Source organism: Pholis gunnellus (assembly GCF_910591455.1).
Source record: "Pholis gunnellus genome assembly, chromosome: 6".
Lineage (NCBI taxonomy): Eukaryota > Metazoa > Chordata > Actinopteri > Perciformes > Pholidae > Pholis > Pholis gunnellus.
Genome location: NC_136532.1, coordinates 24777008 through 24801155, shown reverse-complemented (window position 1 = coordinate 24801155; position 24148 = coordinate 24777008). Strand labels below are relative to the sequence as shown.

At 40.3% G+C, this 24148-nt stretch overlaps 2 protein-coding genes across 6 annotated transcripts in view; both read right to left on the bottom strand.

Moving 5' to 3' along the window:
• Positions 1-1509: 1509 nt before the first annotated feature.
• anxa3a (annexin A3a) lies at positions 1510-11302 on the bottom strand. 5 transcript variants are annotated; one of them, XM_079160872.1, is made up of 15 exons: positions 11253-11302; positions 10130-10164; positions 9999-10046; positions 9818-9905; positions 8395-8489; positions 8021-8134; positions 6950-7040; positions 6787-6866; positions 5690-5746; positions 5499-5592; positions 5315-5410; positions 4614-4672; positions 3487-3609; positions 2223-2316; positions 1510-2098 (listed from the first exon to the last, which is right to left on the bottom strand). In XM_079160872.1, exons 2-14 carry the CDS (start codon positions 10142-10144, stop codon positions 2254-2256), a joined length of 1023 nt encoding a protein of 340 aa, XP_079016998.1. In that variant the 5' UTR covers positions 10145-10164; positions 11253-11302; the 3' UTR covers positions 1510-2098; positions 2223-2253. The 5 variants fall into 5 exon arrangements, with proteins under 5 accessions (XP_079016998.1, XP_079017001.1, XP_079017002.1 ...); XM_079160875.1 differs by having other exon boundaries at positions 10130-10161; positions 11253-11257; XM_079160876.1 differs by lacking the exon at positions 11253-11302 and adding an exon at positions 11039-11203 and having other exon boundaries at positions 10130-10161.
• Positions 11303-11862: 560 nt separating this feature from the next.
• Positions 11863-24148, bottom strand: part of fras1 (Fraser extracellular matrix complex subunit 1) — a gene marked incomplete at its 5' end in the record, with an annotated part of 223400 nt that continues 211114 nt past the window's right edge. Inside the window, 18 exons of the mRNA XM_079160822.1 lie at positions 11863-13710; positions 14550-14696; positions 15394-15599; positions 15837-16003; positions 16114-16230; positions 16332-16491; positions 16876-16983; positions 17489-17639; positions 18333-18547; positions 19022-19182; positions 19275-19507; positions 19602-19877; positions 20370-20557; positions 20642-20842; positions 21534-21690; positions 21780-21985; positions 22077-22224; positions 23134-23294. Of these exons, the coding sequence (XP_079016948.1) occupies positions 13126-13710; positions 14550-14696; positions 15394-15599; positions 15837-16003; positions 16114-16230; positions 16332-16491; positions 16876-16983; positions 17489-17639; positions 18333-18547; positions 19022-19182; positions 19275-19507; positions 19602-19877; positions 20370-20557; positions 20642-20842; positions 21534-21690; positions 21780-21985; positions 22077-22224; positions 23134-23294 (3587 nt within the window). The 3' untranslated portion in view covers positions 11863-13125. The remainder of the gene's footprint in view (positions 13711-14549; positions 14697-15393; positions 15600-15836; positions 16004-16113; positions 16231-16331; positions 16492-16875; positions 16984-17488; positions 17640-18332; positions 18548-19021; positions 19183-19274; positions 19508-19601; positions 19878-20369; positions 20558-20641; positions 20843-21533; positions 21691-21779; positions 21986-22076; positions 22225-23133; positions 23295-24148) is intronic.

The window sequence follows — 24148 nt, the reverse complement described above, 5'->3', positions numbered from 1 at the left end:
AAAGTACTTGCATTGAAATATTCCTAAGGGGAGACATTACATGCAAAACCATTGTTTATTCGGTTTTACGTCAGACTTGTATTCAACATATTTATGATTTTGTACTCAGATATATTTTATGAACTTATATCTGATTTATGGCTCCATCTTCGGGGAGAATCGGTCTCTAACATACCATCAGATATGTGAGTCATGAAAATTAATTTTACAACAAATAACTGTTATATTATTTAACTTTGTATATATGAAGACAAGAAAGACGTCCACTTTTCAAAGTACTTGTTTTTGTTGCTGCATGTTTTTGGGTACATTTGAGCTCTTCATTTCTGATCACATTCAAACCCAAACTCACCTTCTCAGAACTTTAATGTTTTATTAATGTTGTGTGTACTGTAGAGAGTCTTTGAGTACCACGAAAAGTCCTCTATAAATATGTTATTGATATGATTATAGTATACTATGACTATCATGATCAATATTGTGGTTATTATTTCTATTGTTATTCAACTAAACAATAACTTCAAGTTATTTGCTTTTGTGTAAAAGGAACCAGATATTGTTTTATTTCTTTTTTGAGCAGATGTGTTTTAATCTTTGCAGCTAATACCTGAAGATTCAATTTAAGATTTAAGATACTTTGGACAACAGTTTTAAATAAACAAAACATCTGAATGACACTAAATAAAAAAGCAAAGAGTCCGAATCAGGAGTTTTATATACGAAGCCCATCTCAGTCACGTAAGATGAAACATTTCTGTGCATCTCCTTCAATGATCAGGTGAAGTGAAACACTTAATCTACAGTTTCCTCATGAAAGCCCTCTGGAGCCTGCAGACCCTTACAAAGCTTTACAACCTGCTGCGGCGTCGGTGGAGCCCCCTGCTGGTGACTATGATGGACTACAAGACTTAACATGGTAGGAAGACGAGTGTTTATTATTTCTGTTAGAAAGACACACGAGGGAGATGGAGTAAAGAGCTGAATGAGATGATAAAGGATGAAATATAGTACAATACTAACTGCAGCAATGTCTCCTCCTCACACTTATTTGAACAGACCTATAAAGTAATAATTAGTCTTCTATTGTTGTGGTGAAGCTGTTTTATGCAGCAGAAATTGACAAATATGTTTCTATAACTTCCCAGGAAGTTTCCCTTTTTAAGGAATATATAATTTAGCTTTAGGTTAAGAAATCATTTAAACTTCCTAAATCTAAATTATTTATTAATTTAATGGTGTCGCCGTCAGTTTTTGAGAGTTTCGCTGATTCACTTGTAATGTTTTTGTCTTTAATGTTTAAGAATCGATTTTACACATTAATCAACATGAGAACTCGAGTCCATCGTGTCCGTAAAGGCTGATTTTCATCTGGCAGGCTGACGGCAATAAGAAAGACTACTTTCAGACTACTTTATAGATTATAGGAATGATATCATTCAGATGAAACTGTAGAAACTTCAGAGGATATTAGAGCAAAACTCAAAGGACTCAAAACAACTACAGTTTATGGTAAATAGTTTAATGTGAACAACTTTGGAAATGATTTGATAAATATTTGTTCAAGGACTGAATCAGAATCTAGCTAATAAACTCATTTAATGATACGTTTTCATTGACGTTACCCGTTCAGTTAATAAATGATCACAAAGCGAGTGATAAATGATCACTCAAACCCTTTATCACAATTTCCATCAATTATGTTTTAATTCATTGTTTAAATTGTACCTTTCTCACACAGTGAACAAACATGCAGAGTTGATGTTTCTCTTATAGAGATAAACTTGTTATTTCCATCACATAGAAGTCACTTTTTACTACTTTTTTCTACTGTCCCGTCCTTGTATATTTTTATCATCTTCTATATTTGGAGAGTTATCAGGCAGAAGCAAAGTAACACAAATAAAGCATGAATGTAATAAAGGTACGGAAAATTTATTTTTTTCATAATATATATTTTTTGGTTCCTTCTCCAATAAATAAAGTCCATGTGCACATTCAGGAAGTCGTTTCTTCTCATAAAGACAACACGTCGACGTCACTCATCTTTTCCTCCACATAGTTTCTTCAGAGTCTTTTTATATTCTCCTCCGCAATCAGACTGAAACAAAAACAGAACTTTACATTAAAACTCCAGTTTGACGTTTAGAAGTCTTTAATGATATGCACCGTCGTCATTATCTGTTAGTAGTTTGAAGACGAAAAGTAAAAGTATGAGAAGTTACAGAGGGAGCAGGTTTCTTCTTCAGGTGTTATCTAATCGTCGTCTCCTCCACAGATGGACTCCACACAGTCCCCCAGGACGTCCGACAGGTCTGACTGGAGGACACATCAACACAAGCCAGGAGAAAAAGTGTCTTCACACCAAAGCGACCAGCAGAGGTGGAACGCTACCTTCACTCCCAGTACAGTCTTGAGGTACTTCTACTTAAGTATTTCCATTTGATGCTACATAATACTTCTTCTCTACTACATCTCAGAGGGAAATACTTTTTATCCGACAGCCTTTGTTACTTTTCAGATAATACAATATATAGATCTGCTAATAAAGCACGATGTGTTATTAGAGATTAAATCAAATTAATCTGATTGTGTGTGTGTGGTGTCTGTTTTAAATCTCAGGACTGGAGACCAGATCCACCCGAGCGTCCACAAGCAGCAAAATAAGAGCGGCTAGAAAACAGCCCGACAGCCAATCATGAAGGCGTATCGCTCGTCAAATACTTTTTTGAGTTTATGCTAAAGAGTTAGGAAAGTCCCACAACTGTTATTTTAAAAAGGCAGGGTTGGTGATCTTTCAAAAAAAAAAAAAAGTTTAAAGTCTCGTTGCATCTAGAAAAAGAAAAGAAATTAAGTCTGTAGCGGTCGCTGGACCAAATTGTATGACTGGACGGCTACCTGTCTGTCTACCTGAACCAACAGTACTACTGACAGTACTACTGACAGTAGCCATGTTTGTTATTTATGTTCATAATGATCATTTTGGGGGCGTGGCTTTGGACCTCAGCCTGCAGAGCTGCTGCGTTCATTGGAGAAGAGTTGGCAACACTGGGCTTGGACAGTGTTTAAACTCTAGCGTACTCCTACAAGTTTCTGAAGATCACCAACCCGCCTTCCATGTTAGTAACAGATTAGTTTTGTGAAAAACGATGACGCATTCAGGGCCCCGTTCTGTTTCACAGCTACAGTTATTCAGCCGATTAGTCATTTTGTCTCCGAACAGTCTTTTGAGCGTCTATATTCATAATTAAATATACATTTGGCTTCACGGATATATCAGAGTGGCTTGCCAAATAAAATCACTTTAAAATCTGCTGACTCATGAAACCTCAGACAGTAAATCCATCGAGGCCAGAACCAAACAGGCTGCGTCTGAATTCATGTTACTGCAAACTGTGCAGAGACAAAATCGATGCAAGGATCCCATTAAGCTGGAACAGCTGGTTATTACGTAATATAAACGTTTAATACACATTCAGATTTCCTCACCTTGATGGCAGAGTGCAGAGAGTATTCGTAGAGCTTCTTGAACTCGGCTCTGATGTCCAGCAGGTCGATCTCAGACCGGCTCACCATGATCCGGTTCAGAGTGGACTCGTCTGTTCCACCACCCTGACCACACACACACACATAACACTTTCTGTAAAAGTTCATTCATGCACAGTATTTATCCTGCACTCATCTTACATTAGTACTGCTGACTTCTCTCTAGAACATGACGCTTAAAACATCACTATGTACAGGATTTATTTGTAATTATAGCATTTTTATTTTTATGACTGTTATAATATTTATATATAAAATGAGACAATCCTGGAGAAAATGGTTGCAAAGTCTATGTTGCTTTGACTCCATTGAATAGTGTGACCTGTAGCTTTGTCCAAAATCAATACTACGAACTGATTCCTAGAAGGTTTTAAAGTATGAAGTGTGTTCACTCTGGAAACGTGCGTCATGCACACTGCAGTGCACAAAGACAATGGGAAGCTCAACTAATTAGAATAAAATGTGGGTGGTGGTGAAATTGGTCCAGAACTAGAATAACCGCCTCGCTGTTGTTGGCCTCCACCAACCAGTTTACATCCACGACTGTCCGACATGTCGTCACTTCATCATTTTAGGAAGAAATAGGAATTCCTGAGCTATGACCAAAAACACATTTTGTGAGGTCACAGTGACCTTTGAATACTAAATCAGTTCATCCTCGAGTCTCAGTGGACGTTGCAATTTGAAGGAATTCCCTCCAGGTGTTCACGAGAACACAAAAACAAAACCTATTCTCAGACATACAAACCTTGGAAAACCAAAGAAAAAGTATTAAATCTCCGGAAAAAAACAAAGTTGCAGTTTGATTTCCTGTGAGAACAGTTAACTTTAATAAAGTTTGCTAAGGACTTAATCTGTGTCTCCAGATACAGAATTGCCCCACAATGAGAGCACTGGACAGGCCTGTTCTTCCTGGTGAGGCTTGTTGAAGTTCTTTATAATTCTTGGTCTATTAGTACACTATGGAGTACACACCGGATAGAATGACGTCACTATGTTGCTGTGGATCTTGTTTGTGTCGGTCCAATGAGTCACGAGTAAGACGTGTGCAAAAACAACGCTATATTCACCTTCATGCTCTCATACAGGCGTTCTGCAAAGTAGGCCGGCACGCTCTTCACACATTTCACTGGAGGAGAAACAAAAGTTGAACACAACAATGTGGTGAGAAACAGCATTTATACAAAAGATAGACAATAGTTTTCTACAAGGGAAAGAGTGCAGTTCTGTTGCCAAATATTTTTTGCCAACCTCCAGGTCTGAAAGGTTGAAAAGTGAAGTGAATGCTTCATGTGTTAAAGCTGCATTCTCTCTAATGTCCACCAGGGGGCGACTCCTCTGGTTGTATAGAAGTCTATGAGAAAATGACTACTTCTCTCTTGATTTATTACCTCAGTAAACATTGTAAACATGAGTTTATGGTCTCAATCTCTAGTTTCAAGACTTCTTCAACACAGCATGATGTTCATTTAGTAAATGATGGTCCATTTAGAGTCAAACAGACCATAAAGCAGGGTGTGCTTTAGGGCGGGGCTTACTGTGATTGACAGGTCTACCAGAGACGTTGTCCGGTCTGGGAGTCGTCTGTGTTTTCGTCTTACAAATGAAACCCTTTCACTGTGTGTTTTCAGTTCAAAGGTAAATTGTAACATATTGGTTACCTAAAAATGTCTTAGTCAGCATTCAGTTGTCCGGTCTGGTTGCAAAAAAACAAGATAGCGACGGCCAAAAACTGTAACAACATGTTAGAATTTAAAGTTTGAGCACAAACCGATTGCCACCAGCAGCTCCTCCAGCTCCCCCGACATCTCTCCCTCGATGCTTTGCTGCAGAGTCTTCCCACTGATGTTCTTGTATTCAACAAGAGCTGCACAAAAGAAACAGTCTCATTTCTACACGTCGTTTGTAAGAACTCGAGTGTAGTTTAGACTAAACACGATATAAGTTAGACGTACTTTGTCTCAGTTGAGGTATACTCCTCTGGCAGAGGACGTCAACAAATTTAGATTCATCCGTGCCCCACTTCTTCTCTCCGGCATCGTAGAGGGTCTGTGTAGAACGAAATAAAGGTATACTCAACATAAAGAGATTTGTATATATTAAAAAACTACTTCACTATGAATCAAGTTCAAACATCATACTGCACCTTGGCGTCTTCTCTTGCTTTCCCCTCATCTACTGTGGTGTTCTCGTCCCTCTTGCCCTAAAAACAAAAACTTTAATTATTTAATAATTTAACATCAGCCACTCTGTTCTCCTCATTTTCATCCCTCTTTAAACACTTTAAGTATAAACTAAGAACTCACTGTTGACTCAACATCTACAAACTCCTGCTGTGCAGACAAGCCTTGTTCAAACCAACAGAACTTGTTTATTCCTTTAAGTTGAGTAATTATGACGACTGTTCAGATGACGAATGTGGCTAAGGGAGCGAGTTCACCCTCCCAAAGAAAGATGCGTGCTCTCCCTTTTGTCATTTTGCCCTTTTTATTTCTCCAACTATTATTATTTTATCTTTTTTTAAATATATATCTATGCATTGATCTTTTTTTATTATCTCGGGGAAGAGATTCATATTAATTTGACATTTTGTGTTCTTGCAGAGATGTAATCATATTTTTATTAATTTACTTAAAGCAAACAATGAACATTAATTTATAATTCATTATAAAGATCATAATGTATTACAGCTTTAAAAAAATGTCAGCGAGTGACCAGCAAATAATATGAAGTAATAAAACAGTTGACCTGTAAGTCATTCTAAAATGCTGTGATGATTATTATTATAAAGCATTATGAATATTTATGAGTGCTTAACAACAATTATACAGTTGTAAAGTAAAGTTTAGTGTGTTTTCTTGCAAATATTTAATTTAATGTTTTACTTTACTTAAAGCTAACAATGACCGCTTATAGTAACTTATAATCATATTATAATGCATTATAACAGTAATTATAAAATAAAAATACTTTGCAATGCATTACAATTATTGTTATAAAGAATTATGAATATTTATGATGGTTATAATTATACTGCGCTATAAGCAGGTTATAACCCATCATAATGTATTTAGAATGCTTTATAGACATGGGCATCATAGAAAGTGTCACCAGAACTTGTTCATTCCTTCCAGACTGAGGTTTTACTTTATTATCCATCTCTCATCACAGGTCTTCTATAAGACAGAATTCTATATCTGGAACGACTCTTCACAGTTTGTACTTTGCATTGCGATGACAAACCTCGGCCAGGAGGAGCAGCGCTGTGGAAAAGTCTCCGGAAACTTCCGTCTTCAGGTCGAGGGTCAACTTCTTCTCCGTTTCTGTGACAGAAAAACATCAAAAGACAAACTCGTGATTCTGACTTTTCACAAACGTTCACCGTCGTGCCGTTTGCTTTATTCACCTTCCAGATAGACGTCGGTGAGAGCTTTGATTTGTTGGTTGGATCTGGAGGCAAAGATTTCAATCAAGACGCTGTCGCTCGTCCCAGCTCCCTGAAACGTCAGTTACTTTACCACCTTTATTACATCACGAAGGAGATTTAATGAGCCACACATTAATGCATGATAATGATATCCTGTCTGTCCTTATTAATAACTTTCACCGGGGAGAAAATATCCCTCATAAACAATACAGATAACGTAATCATCACTTGATCGTTGCAGCTTCACAGCACACTTCATGGCTCAGTTGCTTAAAAATAACTGATTGAACCATAAATCTTAAATACAAGAACACATTAAAGAGCAAAAGCAACATTTCACTTTAGCCAAAAACTAATCCCAGGCACATTTTAGGTTTTTTAAAGACTTAACATTAAGGGGTCTTTCTTACGGTGTTGGTTTTGTTGTACTGTAAAGAAATTTCCATTTTGAACTCAACTGGACAAAAGTTAGATCAACTGTGCAGCTATTTTTCATTATAAAACATATAACATTGTTTATATACCGTTCATATTTGTTATTGTACATTTTTATATTTACAATTTATGATTCGTGAATTTGGCAGCACTTCATTTTCTTTCATCTTATCATATTTATTGCACCAATTACCAAGGAGGATTCATTGTCTGTGAAAACCTACCTGCTGATATATAAATAAAGAACATTTCCAGTTCAACTAAAACTCATCTCTGCAAGCTGATTGTGTTCATTAAAATATCTTTCTTTCCTCAAACCAACATTTATTTATAAGTCCCAAAATAAAATCCCTCAGAGAGAGAAAAAGAATTTCAATCTCACTTTTCTATTAGGCGCTGGTGTCAGTATTTATTATAAACTTTATATTTTCCCTCTGTTGTAATTAACTTTTTCTATTTTAGTTGAATTATTTTTACCATATTCATCTTATTGTATTAAACCTCATCACCATATTTATATGAGTTTGTGTTTTTACCCTTTTAGTTTTTCTCTTTTTCCTTCTGTTGTAATCTTTAATCTTATTTTATAAAATCTAATAATAGTCTAAAACTGACCTTCATGGCCCGCATCACTTCATGGCAGTCGTACGCTGCAGGAGGGGTGGCGAGCGCCACCAGCAGCGCCTCAAAGTCCCCGGTGGTGTCTCCTTTCAGGTCCTCCACCAACGTCTGACACGTAAAACACAAGCCGTCACTTTTCAAACACACCCATGCAAATACAGCCGGACACCGACTGAACAGCAGAACACACACCGACAGTATGAGAACTGTTTGTCATGTTGAAGCTGCACAAGACGATATTTAATAAAGTGTTAAAGCAAAGAATGTGATGCAACTGATAACAGTTGATCTGCTATGAAAATCTTGTTTCGTAATTCCCTCTGGATAACAGCATCGGCTGCATGACGACAGGAGTGAGGCGTTCTTACTCTGCTAGTGGCTCCCTGATAAGCTTCACAGATTAGCTGCCTCTGAGCGCTGCTCCGATGGGTCAAAATGTCAATCAGAGTCTTCTCTTTGGTGCCTGAAACAATTAAGAAACAAAACAAGTGGATTATTGAAAAAAGGGAGTAAATAAAAATATACAAGTTTAAAGCCATTCTCGGAAACTGGTTAAAATTAGTTTTGGCTCTACAACGTAGAGTTTAATTAAAGTAAAATTAAGAAAAAGCAAGAAGAAACAAAGTGTAATGGCTTTATTTATGTCTATTTAGGCTGATTAACAACCTATATTGGTGTCATTAGAACATATAAGACATAAAAATATGCAGAACAAAATGTGTTTATTCCCATTTTCTGTCATGAAAACAAACTATTTTTTTATTACAGTTCATGACAATTTAGTGTTGCTCTGTTTTCTAGTTTTTCCTCTATTAATATTAACATTTAAATGAAATTAAACAAACATTTAAATGTGTGATTTAAAAAAGGTAGCCACACCAAATTGCATGAATTCCACTAAAGTCAACAGCTAATACGGTAGTTAGCCAACTACTAAGCTAAGCTATTTTAGCAACAATTTCTGTGTTTTTTTCCACATCAATATTAGATTTAGACACTAACTAATTTAATTAATTAAACGTATATCAAGAAGTTGGTTCATTAAAATGTATACCTCACATTTTTTACATTTACTAGCAGTAAGGGACACATTTGTTAGCAAGCTTGGTTTTAGCTTTAGCTAAGGCTAGCCGTGGCTATCTCCCTATAGCTTTCACTTTATATTACCGCTAACGTTATAGCTCCTGCTTTAGCATTAGCAGTCTAGCCTCTGTGACTATTTTACAATGTCTCACAGAAATAATGTTTTTATTATAATTTCTATGGTCTTAAACAAAAAAAATAGTTCTGGCTTTGTAAGGAAGTGTAGCAAGATAATGCGCTAATGTGTTAGCATGTTAACATTCCAACAAATGCTATCACGTAGCCAACAGCTATTTGATTTTTAGCGTCATCCTGAACATTTAACATCCTAATATTAGTATTTTAATATGTTCACGGCATGTTGCTAACACTGCTAAATTAGCATTATCACAAAATATAGCGCATGATTCTGTGCTGTATTTATGTTTTTAACACTGGTTAGCTTGTTATGTGAAACTTCTTTAAGTGTCCATTGTACAAGTGGCACATATTAACATATTTGATTATCATCATTATTGTTATCATATTTAGCACGTTAGCATCCTAACTTTAGCATATTAGCAATATATGTTAATCTCAAAATACATCAGCGGCTGACTGTAATGTTGGAATAACTAAAAAGATAACCTGTCATGTAACTGAGTTATGTTCATTTGTGTATCCACAGATTATATATTTAACAATATAATACGTTGTGTGTTTTGGTACCGAGTCCTTCGATGGCCTTCCTCAGAGCCTCAGCATCGTCTCCTGCATCAAAGTTAGCTTTGGGCTTGATGGTTCCTCTCTCCCCAGTCTGCAGAAAAGACAGTTTCTATGTGTTTTCCTCTCTTTTGTCATTTGTGTAATAAAAAGCCAATGAAAAATGTAAAGTTTTAGCTGGACCTACTGTTGCTGTGAACGAGGACGGGGTATTCACAAGACTGTCCAAGTCATCCTGCAGAACAATTTAAAATGTACAATCAGTCAAAAAACTCATCGTAAAATAAATTAAATATAAAAAGACTGAACTCTGCTTACCCATAAAGACGTCATGATAACAACAGGAAGTTCTTCTGGAGGAATACACATTCATCGTTCTTTGTTATTTTGTGATTTATGGAGGAAAGCTTGTTTCTTAACACCAAACTCCATTTAATAACTTGCACAAATTCAAAAGTCTTCATACAATGACGATAACAGAATGTTTAGTTGTTTTAGTGTTCCTGTGAAACTCAACAGCAACAAGAGTTACGATAAAATAATGACTTGACTTCTGTTAACATGACTATTTAACTACTTAATTCATCTTTAGAGAAAAACTTTAAATCTTGAGAATGAAGCCAGAATTGTTGATGTTTAATTGCCCCAAAATTCTCGCAGTTCATAGTAATCTTTTTTAAATGTACCCACATAACTTTGGGCTTTTTATTTTGAGATATCGAGGCAGCCATATCAAAACTGAAATCTTTACAACAATTAAAATACTATAGCAGGAAATATGTTAAAAAATGTATGACTCATTGAAATAAATGTTTATTTATGACTCATTGAAATAAATTACAGAGCTCAGTTACCTAACAAAAGGCTCTAATCTTCCTTTGTCGTGTAGTAAGTTACTGTCGGTGGGACTTTATAGCCCTTTTTTAATATCTTTAGTTTTATATATGATATTTATAGGATGTGTGATGTATGATTTTTTTTGTTTGCCTGTAGCCGGATTATATTTTAAAGTTTTTATATTTAAAGTTTTAGCCTCAGTCACAACCACAGGATTGAACATCCTCCTCATGTCGACACATTCATATTTAAAAAACATAAAACTTTCAGCCTCAATTAAGCCTCATTAGTGAAGTCAGCTGCTCTGAAATCACATCTGTGTCGAAATGTAACATAAATAATATATTAAAAATACAGGAAACAAAACATATGACTTCATACTATAATTACCGTCAAGTTGTAGGTGAATAAAATAGATCCACTGCGTGAAAACGTTCAGTTTCTGCTCAGGTAATAATGAGTTAATGAGGAAAGTAATGACGTGTGTCCAAACCTCTGCTCTAAACCTTCAATTAACTGTTTTTAAACCAACAATACAAAACGGAATAAACTCAGAAGAAGACAATAAGTTAGCGAGAGTCAGAGAAATCAAAGAAAACCTCACCTGGATTTCAGTTTGAACCGGAAAAGTGTTCCGCCACACCTTCAATCTGTGGAAGCCGGATATCTACCTGAGGAGTCACCTGGCCACGCCCACTGCAAACACGCATGCGTCGCATTCAGGGACCGCTCGGACATTTCAGATGTCTACATTAAAATAATGATGTTATACATCAGTCTTTATATGAAATATGATCTGGATGTTAAAACAACCGTCAGTTTTATTAGATTGTTTTTTTTTAAAGGTATGGTTGGTTTTTTAAATATTTTACTTTTCACCTGTTCAGTTTATGAACTTAGAGTTTACTACTATTTAACTGTTCTAGTGTTTGTAAAGTTTATAATACTTATGAGCCATTCTAGTGCAGGCTTTTTATTGACAGCTTCAGTGTGTTAATGCTGTTTTCCAGGCAAATGTTACACCATATTTGGTCAGTTTTAGTAAAAACTATTAAAAGAAATGTCTCTGTCCTGAAATGTTAAAATATTTGTTCAAAATCCTGCAGTAAAAAAACAACTAATTTGTCTATTTTCATCCTCACAGTTTTCATATGAAGTAAAAAGAATCAAAAAATCCGGAATAAACATTAAATACAAACACAATCGTGGGGTTTTTAACATTGTTTTTTATTACTAAAAAAAGGCACCAAATACAGGCATCATGTTTGATAGCATCGTAGTTATTTTCCACACAATGATAGCACCAAAAAAATATATGGTTATTCCCCATAATGTTTCCCGTCCCCGTGTTGTTTTGATAGGCACACAGTTGAAAGAAGATGAGAGAATGAAGACGGATGAAGAGGACGAGTCGACGTCTCTCAGTGTCACACACATGAATGTAACTCTTAACATCAGTAGTTGAGCGTAACATAGCACATAAGAGGGTGATATCATAATACAACAATGAGAGGACAATAAAGGGGGGGGGGGGTCGTGTCTTTGGGCGGAACGAAGGCAGGTAGACACACATATTATTATAAAATACATCATTTTAAAAAGTGAATATTCTCATTAGAACAGTAGTAAGGCTAAAGCATTCAGTCATGTGGACGGGGGGGGGGGGGTTCCAAACCTTTTGTTATCCGGCGTCTGATTTATTACAATCACATGGAAAATGTCCACTTTCTTTCATCGCTCTTGGAAAGGAAATAAAAACACTTTGGATGATTTGTTTATGAGGATAAATACTGCATGGCACTTAATATTGGCAGCTATCAGAGAACAGTACGGACAAAATAAAAAACAATTAGTGTTGAAACAAGAAACTGTTAGTTCAACGTGACAGTACAAATGTCTCTAAGTAAGGCTTGAAATTGTTTTTTTTAATGCTTCCTGCTCATGAGGATTTAACACAAGTTATGGCATAATTGCACTTGTATTGGTATCATTCATTTGTGTTGTTATTTACACTCTCAGCAGCCAGCAGCACACCGTCTGTGCTCAACTCTCTCACACAGTTAGCCGAGTTAGAAGTCGCTCTTCTGTTTTTAGAGTGAACACATCTGCACTGACTTCTAAACTGGCTAAAACTCCACAGTAGTGACGTTAAGTAGCAGTGAAACGACTCCAGACAGCAGAGAAGTGTTTTTCTCTTTGTCCAACAAACAATCACCAGTGTCTGAGCTACCAGTCACCGTCACGCGGTGCCAAAAAGAAAGAAAGAAAAGGATGTAAATGTCAAGTAGAACAGTGAGATAAACGATGGAGCTGAGTGGTTTGTTGATTCCTGAGGTAGCCCAAAACGCTGCGCAGCCGTCACGCTCTTCCCTTTTTCAAAGTGGTATAAAAATACATGAACAAAACATCTCGTTCCTTAAGTACAAACTTTCTGTTAGAAAATACCTTTTCCTCTTTTCACTTCCTTCGTCAGTGTGTCAGACCTCGGTGCCGTCGTGGAGGTTGTTGTGGAGTTTCACCTCCAGGTTGACCTGTTTGATCTTGGCCTTGCCGTTGGCGTCCTGGTTGCGGTTGAGCACGTTGACGTTCCTCACGGTGCAGTGTTTGGTGCTGAAGTTCTTCTCCATGCACTTGTCCAGGCACACCTCCACCTTGGTGTTGAGCGGGTACTCCTCGTACACCTTCTCCGCCTTCTTGCTCTTCTTCTTCTTGGCCGCCCGGCGGCAGCGGCGGAGCAGCAGGCAGGCGGCCAGCAGCACCAGCACCAGCAGGGTGACGGCGGCAACGCCCCCGCCCACCGAGCCGCCCACGTGGGCGTTGAAGGAGGCGGAGGGCCCGGCCTCCAGGCGGAGTGACTTCATGTTGGTGCCGTTCTTCACCTGGTCGCCCTCGTTGTCGTAGATCAGAGACTCGTCCAGCGTCAGGCGCCCGCTGCGATCCACCAGGTCGCGTCGCGGGCGGCTCAGCCGGTGGGTCACCGAGCGCTGGATCCTGGGACCGGAGCGAGACTCCGGACTGATGACGTAAATCACCTGCAGGTACCACTGGTGCCCCGCCTCCACCTGTCAATCAACAGAGAGAGAGAAGGAAGGAAGGAGGGCGTTAGCGTTCATTGTTAGTGTTAAGAGATAATAATGTCCTTTATAGATAGACTGAATTAAATGTTTTCTTTCTTAAGGAAGTAATCTGGTCAAAACTAGTTTATAGATACTTTAAACATTTTCAATTCGATTTCATTTCCTCTGGTCTGACAACAGCGATGTCTGTGATTGGTGGAAATTCACATATGATTTTGGGGAGTTAAGTGATGAAAATAAACAACATTTTTGGCGATTTGGCCGTCGCAATCTTGGCTTTTTTGATAAGTGACCATATCTGGACTGAGGAGGAGTGACGTAGAGACGCCGTATACGTCTCTGGTAGAGACCTGTCAATCACTGTGTAGCCCCGCCCCTAAAGCATCCCCTGATTTATGGTCTGTTTGACTCTAAATGGACCATCATTTACTAAATGAACATCATGCTGTATTGAAGAAGACTTGAAACTAGAGATTGAGACCATAAACTCATGTTTACAATGTTTACTGAGGTAATAAATCAAGAGAGAAGTAGAGTCATTTTCTCATAGACTTCTATACAACCAGAGGAGTCGCCCCCTGGTGGTCATTAGAGAGAATGCAGCTTTAACACATGAAGCTTTTGGCTTTATTTTTCAGAGCAGGAAGTTGCCGCCTGGTTTAAATCTACGTCCATTTAATCACAAAGATCGAATATCTCGACTTCAACACTGTAACGTGGGAAGCAGCGCAGAAGGCTCCACACACACACACACACACACACACACACACACACACACACACACACACACACACACACACACACACACACACACACACACACACCTTGTAGAGAGCGTCGACTTTCATGGTGAAGCCATCGACGCCCGGCATGGCTGCCACGGTCTGCAGCTCTGGGACGTCCGAGGCGAAGTGAGCCTCGAAGGGAACGTCGTGGAAAAAGTTGTCACAAACGTCCGGCTGTTTACGATCCTGCAGAGAGAAAATGATCAAAAATAAACTTGTGTTTCTTTATAAAAGTCAGATTCCCATCAGTTGGAAGTTACAAATACTTTTGAAATTCAACCAGTAACTCATGAGGCATTCAAGAAAGAATTGTAGTGAAGTGTAGATGAAGGACAAATGTATTAAAGCCGTATTTCTGCTTCACATGACGACGGTTTGTGAACAGTAAATAGACACCAGAGAGATCATTTACATGGTGAAGAGAGTCAGTAGTTTACATAACACACAGGCTTTGAATACGCTGAATAACACGTGGGGCCATCCCAGTGAGAAGTGGGACTGGTCAGACTGGTGAGGCAGGTGTGTGTGTGTGTGTGTGTGTGTGTGTGTCGGGGTGTGTCAGCCTGCTGTGTACAGATTATTACAGGAACACTCAGGATATTGTAGGTCATCTGAAGCAAAGAAATCAAAAGAAAATCTAGAAAGTTCTCTTTTTACTTTGACTCATAAAATAATGCAATGTAAATATACATTATGTTTATTTTAAGGTAATAAAATCATCTTTATTTGTGTTCACAGACCGTAAGATGTTATGTCAGCCCTATTTAATATGTAATATGTACCGACTTAATATCTAATTATGGTGTTTGTGATGATCTATCAGACATAACGAATAACGCTCTTTGAACACGCCACACTAAAGTCAGCGTCGGTGTGTCCGTACCAGCAGCAGGAAGCGGTGCTTCAGGTGCTTGTTGGGCTGGATGCAGCCGTACTGCGGCCCCTCGTTGTACAGCGTCCCCGTGGGGTCAAAGAAGGGAACGTATCCGTCCCTGCCGGTGCAGAGGTACACCTTCTCCAGCTGCAGCTTGTAGGCCGCGTTCAGGTTCTGATCGGGGTTCCACAGCACCCTGCCGTACATAGTCTGGCCTGCAGGGGGCGGCAGAGGGACATGTTTTTATATTTATTAGTGGACAATGTGCATAAAATAGCAAACCTTCTAATTATTATCTTGGTGCAGAACTTCTTAAGAACTCATAGCAGGACATAAATGCCGGTTGATGAATATAATTTGTCTGTGTATGATTGGAAAGATGTGAAAAACTAAAAGGAGGAAAATGTCCTCATTCTCAGTAAGGAAGGTTCTTTGCGCTTCTCTCCGGTTACCCATGGAGAACGCTCCCTTGTAGTCCATCTCGGCCATGGCGACGTCGGCGGTGGCGGGGTCCATCATGAACACCTTCTCGTTGTTGCACAGCTGGAACTCCGTGTTGAGGGAGTAAACCACGGGGACGGGCCGGTTGGTCTGCTGGAAGGCGATCGGCACCAGAAACCTTGCCGGACAACAAGACAAAGACATGGTTTAAGTGCTGCTCCTCTACCTGTACCTGCTTACCCACAATGCACCACCAGGCTCTATTAGAATACGTGAGAGGGAGCGTACTTCTCTGGAGCGTGAGCCGTGCAGGACAGAGGTTTGTCTCCGGGGTCGATCCAGGGCTGGGTGGGCTGCACGGTGCAGGGGACCAAGAACACGGTGTACTCTCCAGAGTAGTCCTTCCTGTTACGAGACGCAACAACTTAAAACACGTACTGCTCATAGTTGGTGCCAATTTTAAAGCTAATTTGCAGCCAAACTGTAGAATGTGAGCTTCCTCCGACCTGCTGTAGGAGCTGGTGGCCCTCCACAGCTGGTACGGAGAGTCGAAGGTCTGAGCGCTCCACAGCAGCTGGATGTCGAACTCCACGCCCCCCAGGTGGTCCGGAGCCATCAGGAGGGACTTGTGACCCGGCAGAGTGTGGTGTTCAAGGACAAACTGACCTGGAGGACAACATTAGACGGAGAAGTGAGGGTTTTATTTTATGCTCTGAAGTAGAACGATAAATCTTACCTTAAGTGTTTTTATCTAATTACTAGTCAAAACACTTAATATCACAAATAATCACCAAACAAGCAACAATTCAGAGAGATGCAGCGACTTCTTTTTAAACAATGCAAGATCTCTTTTTATCTTGAAGGCCTAAATATTTCATTTCCTTCCAAGAAATCTTAACAAAGGTATTTTAACTTGTTCCGTTAGCAGATCTTTTCTGCTTATTAAGCAGAAACACCTTGTACTTATGGTGTTTCCAGTGTGTGTTTGTTGTTTTAATAAGACAACTTTCTAAAGAACAACAAGTCTTTCTTCGGACGTCGTGAACGCACCTCTGAACTTGGCGTGTGTTTTGAACTCGATCACCAGTCGTCCGTCTTCTCGGATGTAGATCCTGATGATCTGCAGTCGGGCTGAGAGGACGCTGTCGGTCTGGATCCCTGCAGGCAGAGAGGTCAGAGGTCAGAGGTCAGATCACCGACAGGACGCGGATCATTTCACAGAACGAGTCAGGTGTTTGTCAACCAAATGCTCCTCTACATTACTGGTTCTTACTTTACTACTTTCTGTATTTAATTCTGTAGATTTCTCTTAAATCTCTTAAAGACAATTGTCTTAATGTGAGTAATGAACTAAGTTTCTTGGTGATATCTGTTGGTATTTGTTTACCCTATTCAACTGATTCTCCCCTTAATAACAAATGAAAGCATAAAAGTGTTTTTTTATTGTATATTTTTGTATCTTAGGGTCCCAGATTACTACGTGGGACACAACCACAATATACACAAATACATATTTTGATAAATGTTTAGTATATACATTTATTTAAGAGTTGTTTCCTCTGTAATTAAAGTAAGATTTGCTGGTTTTTAGTAGTTTTTAAAAGCCTAAATATTCTCAGAATCACTTGATTGAGACTCTAGAGATTTAGTTTTTGGTTCTGACCCGTCCTCCACAGCACGGTGTCGTAGAAGAAGGAGAACTCCATCTCGGTGTGATGCTCCAGAGAGGCCCAGCCCCGCGGCGCCGTCACGTAGATGTAGGACACGTAGAGAGGAACCTGCACCGTCAGGAAGGACTGAGCCGAGTCCCGGACCTGGAGGAGCAGCGGCACGATTTAATGTTGGTTGTTGTTGGATCAGGGTACTTTTTAGAGCTGACTTTATACAGAATATCTTATTCAAAAATCAACTTTTTCTATCTTGAGTTTCATCCGATGACAAATATGATTGCAGCTTGAAATATCAGAGCTTTAGGCTGTCGCCATCTTAGTTTTTTGCAACCAGAAGTGACACGAGAGGGCGGAGCTAAGTACAAGCAAAGGCTGAATAAATCACTTTCAGGCGATCAAAATGTTACAATTAACACATTGGCCACGGCCCAAAACAAAGATGGCGAAGTTAAGGTTGTAAGACGAAAAACACGGACAGAAGCCGCGTTAGAGACCTGTCAATCACAGTAAGCCCCGCCCTAAAGCATCCTCTGCTTTATGGTCTGTTTGACTCTAAATGGACCATCATTTACTAAATGAACATCATGCTGTATTGAAGAAGACTTGAAACTAGAGATTGAGACCATAAACTCATGTTTACAATGTTTACTGAGGTAATAAATCAAGAGAGAAGTAGAGTCATTTTCTCATAGACTTCTATACAACCAGAGGAGACGCCCCCTGGTGGACATTAGTGAGAATGCAGTCAAGGTGTCCACTATAAAGTTTAATAGTTCTAATTGATCACTTTGACAAGTTTCAAAAGCAGCGACCGGCCCCCCGACTGTTCTTCCGTACCTGGAAATCGGCGGTGACGGAGCCGCCGCAGACGTCGATGAGCTCCGTCATGTCGTAGTAGGCGTCAAAGGTCCAGATGCAGCTCTTGAGGTTGAGGTGCTTGTAGAGCTGGATGCTCTTGGCCTCCCGGACGTTGGGGTTGAACTGGTAGGGCCGGTCGTACCCCGGCCCCAGAGAGATGCTGTCGTAGGACACGTCGTCCAGGAAACCCGCCTCTGTGGCAAGAACGTTCGTATTAGCTGAGACAGATCTAAAAACACGTTGTTCCAAAGTCACAGAGAATAAGCTTTTTACTTTTAAACAAAGATCTAATCAAGGTACAATATAATGCAACAATGTTTCTGCTCGATGTCGAATAACCAGATGAATCTCCATAAAACAGAGCTGAGCATGAGCAGCAACTGGAAACAGGATTAGGATTTGAACACAGCCTGGTGTTAATATATGTAAAGAAATAACACATTCTTTACATCTGATTTGTTCATTCTTTCTCATATATTTGGACACCGTGCATGTATTAACAACTAAGTTGTCTGTGGCTTCAACAAAAGATAAGAAGGAGGAAAAGGAATTGCAGCATTTAACGCGGTAATACCAACTTGAAATGATTCTATTCATCTCCTGTTTCGTCTTCGATGTTTCGAGGATTCCTGGTATTTGTGATGCTGTGTATTTTTTGCGTGACTGACCGGAGAGACCCTGCAGGTCCGTGAGGGTGACCAGGTTGGAGCAGACGTGCTGCTGCCTGTAGATGGACTCTGACAGCAGGAAGTGCAGGTTGTGCAGCGGCATGGTGGACACCAGGGGGAGCATGCCGTCCTGATGGGGGATCTGCACCGAGATGTGGATACTAAACACGGACACACAGAGAGATATTAACAAACAAAATCTAAAGTTTAGGTCGAGACGTTCATTGGATTTAAAAATCCGGCGTCTTCTCACCGGTTGGGGTGCTCCTTGTGCTTGACGTCCAGGTATTTCAGCGTGGCGATGAAGGACTGAGCCTGGAAGCCCCTGGCGGTCCCGGTGGTAACGGGCGTGTGGCAGATGGAGCCCTCTGTGCCGATGGTGGCGATGTTGCTCCTCAGCGGCGTCCCGAGGTGACCCGACTTATCTCTGGCCTGAGCGACACAGCGGACGTGGAAGCGGCGGCTGAAGTAGATGGTGTCCAGGACCTGAGAGAGAAAGAGCGGAGGAGACATGAGGGACTGAAAAGAGAGAGAGAGAAGCTGAATCATTATTATGATTGAATGAGAGATCCCAACTCACCATGTGGTTGACGCCGGTGTACGGCGTGGTGTCGGTGACCGTCTCGAAGGGGGACCGGGCGCCGCTGGTGTCGGTGGGCGCCGCCACCTCCCAGGAGAAGTGGACCTGGGTCTGGTTGATGCCGGCCTCCTCGCAGCGCTCCTTCATCACGGGGTACTTCGGGTAGTGGGGGTCACAGGGAGTCACGCACACCAGAGGGTAACCCGGCGACGGCGTCTTCTTGCTGCCTTCCTTGGTCACCTCCTGGACGTGGTCGTAGTCGGCGAGGGAGACCACCTGAGGAGGGAGGAGGGACTCTTTTATTATCTCAACAAATGGGAGGATCCCGCTGAGGTCCTAAAAAGCGCTTCGGGGGTTAAAATCCCCGACCACATGATACGTCATGTGAACACCTCTGTACTCGTTGTAAGTGGTTCTGGTTTCCTGCTGCTGTTTTGGAGTTGCTAAGCTAAGCTAACCCAGCTAGGGCCTGAGGCTACTCCACTACCCAGCATGCACCTGGCTGTCTGATGTTCGCTCGCAGAGCAATAAGATGGATGATGGTCTTCTACTCAGGACTTACTGGCTGTCCCTTGTTGGTCATATTTTCAATACTTTTCAATCTTATGAGGCACTTTGTGATCTTGTTCTTTGAAAACGCTAAATAAATTGAAGTCACTAATGTCCTTCGAAGAGCTACATCTTCATGTTCTGTGTTTGAGTAAAATAAGAACGCCTGAATGAATCTCTTCTGAAGCCCACTGATTAAAAGTCAGAACATTTTCTCACAATCGGCGTGGCGGGGAGGATGAGGCTGCCCGAAGCCTCCTGGTCCAGAATGGTCACCGTTGCCGTCGTGATCTCCCCGAGCACGGCCTCCACGGGGTCGTCGGGGCCGAGGACCAACGAGAAGGACTCGTGCCACTCCCTGTCCTCATTGGACAGGATCTCCACTTTGAACAGGATGTGGTCCATCCCTGCAGAGAAGAAGTTTGGACCTGAGATTTACAAAAACACTCCAAAAATAAATCTCTTTTTAAGGCAAAACTTTCCGCACTGACCAGGGGGGAATTTGAGCACTCTGCTCTTGGGATTGTAGTCGATTCCGGACTGGGCCGACCCGTCGCGGGTGCTGCAGCGGATCTTGGAGGTCCGGTCCAGATCCCCCCCGCGGATCACCTTGATGTTGAGCACCTCGATGCCGTCGGGACCGGGAGGCTCTCTGACCTGGTAGGACGCCTGCTCAAACTCAATGGTGGGAGCTGGAGGAAGAGGAGGAGGAGGAGGAGGAGGAGGAAGAGGAGGAGGAGGAGGAGGAGGTCACAGTGCTGCCCTCTGGTGGTCGTACTGTACATGACGACAAGCTGCGCTCCAGATCGCATTACTTTTACTAGATACTGCAGCTTCTCTTACAAAGTGACATGCAGTATTCATTCAACTGGGAGTTCATTTGACATACTAAGTATTGGAACCGCATTGTGCAACGCTGAGAGTTGTTTTTAGTATTTTATCCACAGCGTCCTTGTTTTAATATCAATAAGGTTGATGGATTAGACTGAATTTCTTTTTATTATCTGTTTTTAAGTATTATCATTAAGGTATAATGTGGAGAAGTTTGCTACCAAACTAAATATAAAAAGAAAAGACAAATAAATGTGTACAATGATTTAACCAAATACCTTAAAATGACAAATTACAAACAAACTAAAATATCAAAGGTGACTTTATAGAGCTTTTAAATAAATGTGGTCTTCATCTCCCAAAAAATAATCTGCCTGATACATTTGCAGAAAGATGTACTGATCCGAACAGAACACTAAAGAAACAAATATATTGTAACTTCTTAATGAAATGGACTGAGATGATGATAAAGCCGAGGAGCCGCAGTAGTTCAGCAGTGAGTGAGATTCGATCTCTCCACCAGTAAACTCTCTGCTGGTTGTGACTTCTTACCGTCTTCATCGTTGGTGACGGTGACGGTGACGATGTCGCTGGCGCCCACCATGGCGCCGCTCCAGTGGTCACCCAGCGGCGTCCCAAGATGCACCTGGAACTCCTCTTCAGGCTCAAAAACAGAGTCATCATTGACGACAACGGTGCAGTTTTTCACCTGGAAAACAAACAAACACACAAATTAAAAAACCCAACATACAAACAGACTTAATCGTCCTCAGAAGAACACGCTGGACTGAGTTCTACCTTCTCTCCTTTGAGGAAAGTGATGCGCGACTCGTCAGCGTTCCTCCTCTCCTCGAAGTCGTCCATCACCATGGCCGACATGGTGCGCGTGAAACAACGCGCCGACGACTTGAAGGACAGGTCACCCGTCCGGATGACGGGGATGTGCAGGACGCCGTCTCTCTCCTTCACAGTGTAGGCGCTCTTCTCAAACTGCATGCTGGGAACTGAGAGAGAGGGGAAGACGGCTGTGATGTGAGGGACGTGAGGAGCCTCAAATGAAAAGCATGATGCGTGATGTTCTCGTGTGCCACGTACTGTCCTGGAAGGTGTCGGTGATCACCACGTTGGCTTCGTAGGGCTCCTGGAGGACGGCACCCTGAGGAGAACTGAGGAACACCACAAAGGACTCGGATCCTTCGATGGACGGGTTCTGGACGTCGTCCATGATGGTCAGACTGCAGGTCTGTGGAGAACAAGGTGTTCACAAGGTTTGTTCTTTTCTTGGTTATGAGAAACGGCAACAATAGAGTGTTTTATCTGCTTATTGGGCCGACAATAGATTAAAAAAAATAAAAAAGGAAATCTTGAGCCAGGGGAGGGGATAATATTCAGAGAAAAAAAAAATCATTTCTGAGATTAAAGTTGTAAATGAACAAGAACAAAAAAAAAAAATCACACATTTTCTGAAAGAAAGTCACAATTTTATGTGAAAAAAACTCGGATATTCTCTGAAATTAAAGTAAAAGATTTACGAGTAAAGAAAACTGAAAAAATCTGAAATGAATCACAAATGTAGAAGGAAAAACAATCAGAAAAACTGTGTTTCTTGGTCAATGATCCACATCGCTTTACTTTGCAGCCTGCAGTGAACAACCTCATCAAACTACACTTTGCAAATGATTTCAGAAATAAAGACAAACTTGAGATTTTAGCCCAGAATCACAATGTTATCATAATCATCCGGACGTTGAAGAGACATTGCCGTGAACTGGGCCTCAGTCAGAGGAGAAAAAGGTACTTATTTAAATAAGGTGATAGAGTTTGTGCATCAGGAATTACAACGCAGAGGACGCAAAGATGCCGGCATGTGGTTCCTTGACAAAAAAATGAAAATAGTATTTTTCCTACTTTGTTCCTCCTCTCCCCTGCACCGTAATGATGATATTGTTTCACCTGAATACGGCATTGTACATATGATGATATGTCAGCAGGCTAAACAGCCTGGTAGGCCTCTCACACGTCCTCCGATGGACTCGTTTGGGATCGTTGTAAACATTTATTCTTGTAAAATGTAAACTAACGAGGAGGCTTCTTTGTTTCCATTCAGCTTCTCTTCGACGCCCTGCTGTGAGTGAGACGTGTCTGTCCTCACCTCCTCAGTTCTTCCAGGTTTGAACTCCACCTTCTTGGAGCTGGGGATGTAGTCGACCCCGGGGTTGGCGGAGGGGGGGTCCGAGGGCCGGGTGGCGCACCACACAGAGGTCACAGAGGACAGGTCACTGCCCCGACGCAGCACCGGGATTTCTATCGTTCCTGTTGTGAGAATAACGATAAGAATGAAACCAGGATCTCTGTGTTCTTGTGAACATCAGGGTTCAGGGTGAGAAGTCTGCTCTGCAATCTCAAAGGGATTTAAGTCACAAACTAATAAAAGCAGAAATGCAGCGAAACCTCTCTGTGACTACTTATGCTGCCGGTTCGGTGCCTTTATCCAAGATTACAGCGATGTCACATCTATTTATTTAAATGATGTCAGAGGAAACAAAAGAGAGAGAAGGCAGGAAGTAGAAGAGGCTTATTAGAGAGATGAGGGGTCGGTGACGAAACATTAACATAAACATCTTTTTGCTACAATTGATTCAAAACAATACTAGAAAATACACACACTGACTTAAAGCAGTAGAATGTTTGATATAGATAAATATGTATTTTATAAATATGTGTTTGTTTCCTGCTCCAAAACATCCTCCATTAAAACATTATATTTATAATTATTAATATATATATATATATATATATATATATATATTGATATTATTTATTATTTATAAATCTATTTATTTATATTTTAAATGATTATAATAATATATACTAAACTATATATGTATGATTTAGTATATATTATTATTTTATTTATTTATATTTATAATGGTAATATAATACATTTCAAAACATGTCCTCCATTAATATATAATATAATATATAATTTAGTATATATTATTATTAATATCTTTTAATTAATATTTACAATTATAATAATACAATACATTTAAATAGAGGCAACTAAAAAATGCTCAAAAAATAAATGAAATGTTCAGACTGACTTGAAAAACAATCTTGTTTCTTTAGATGAGAGTAGATGTTGCGTGAGTGTGTTTACATTCTTC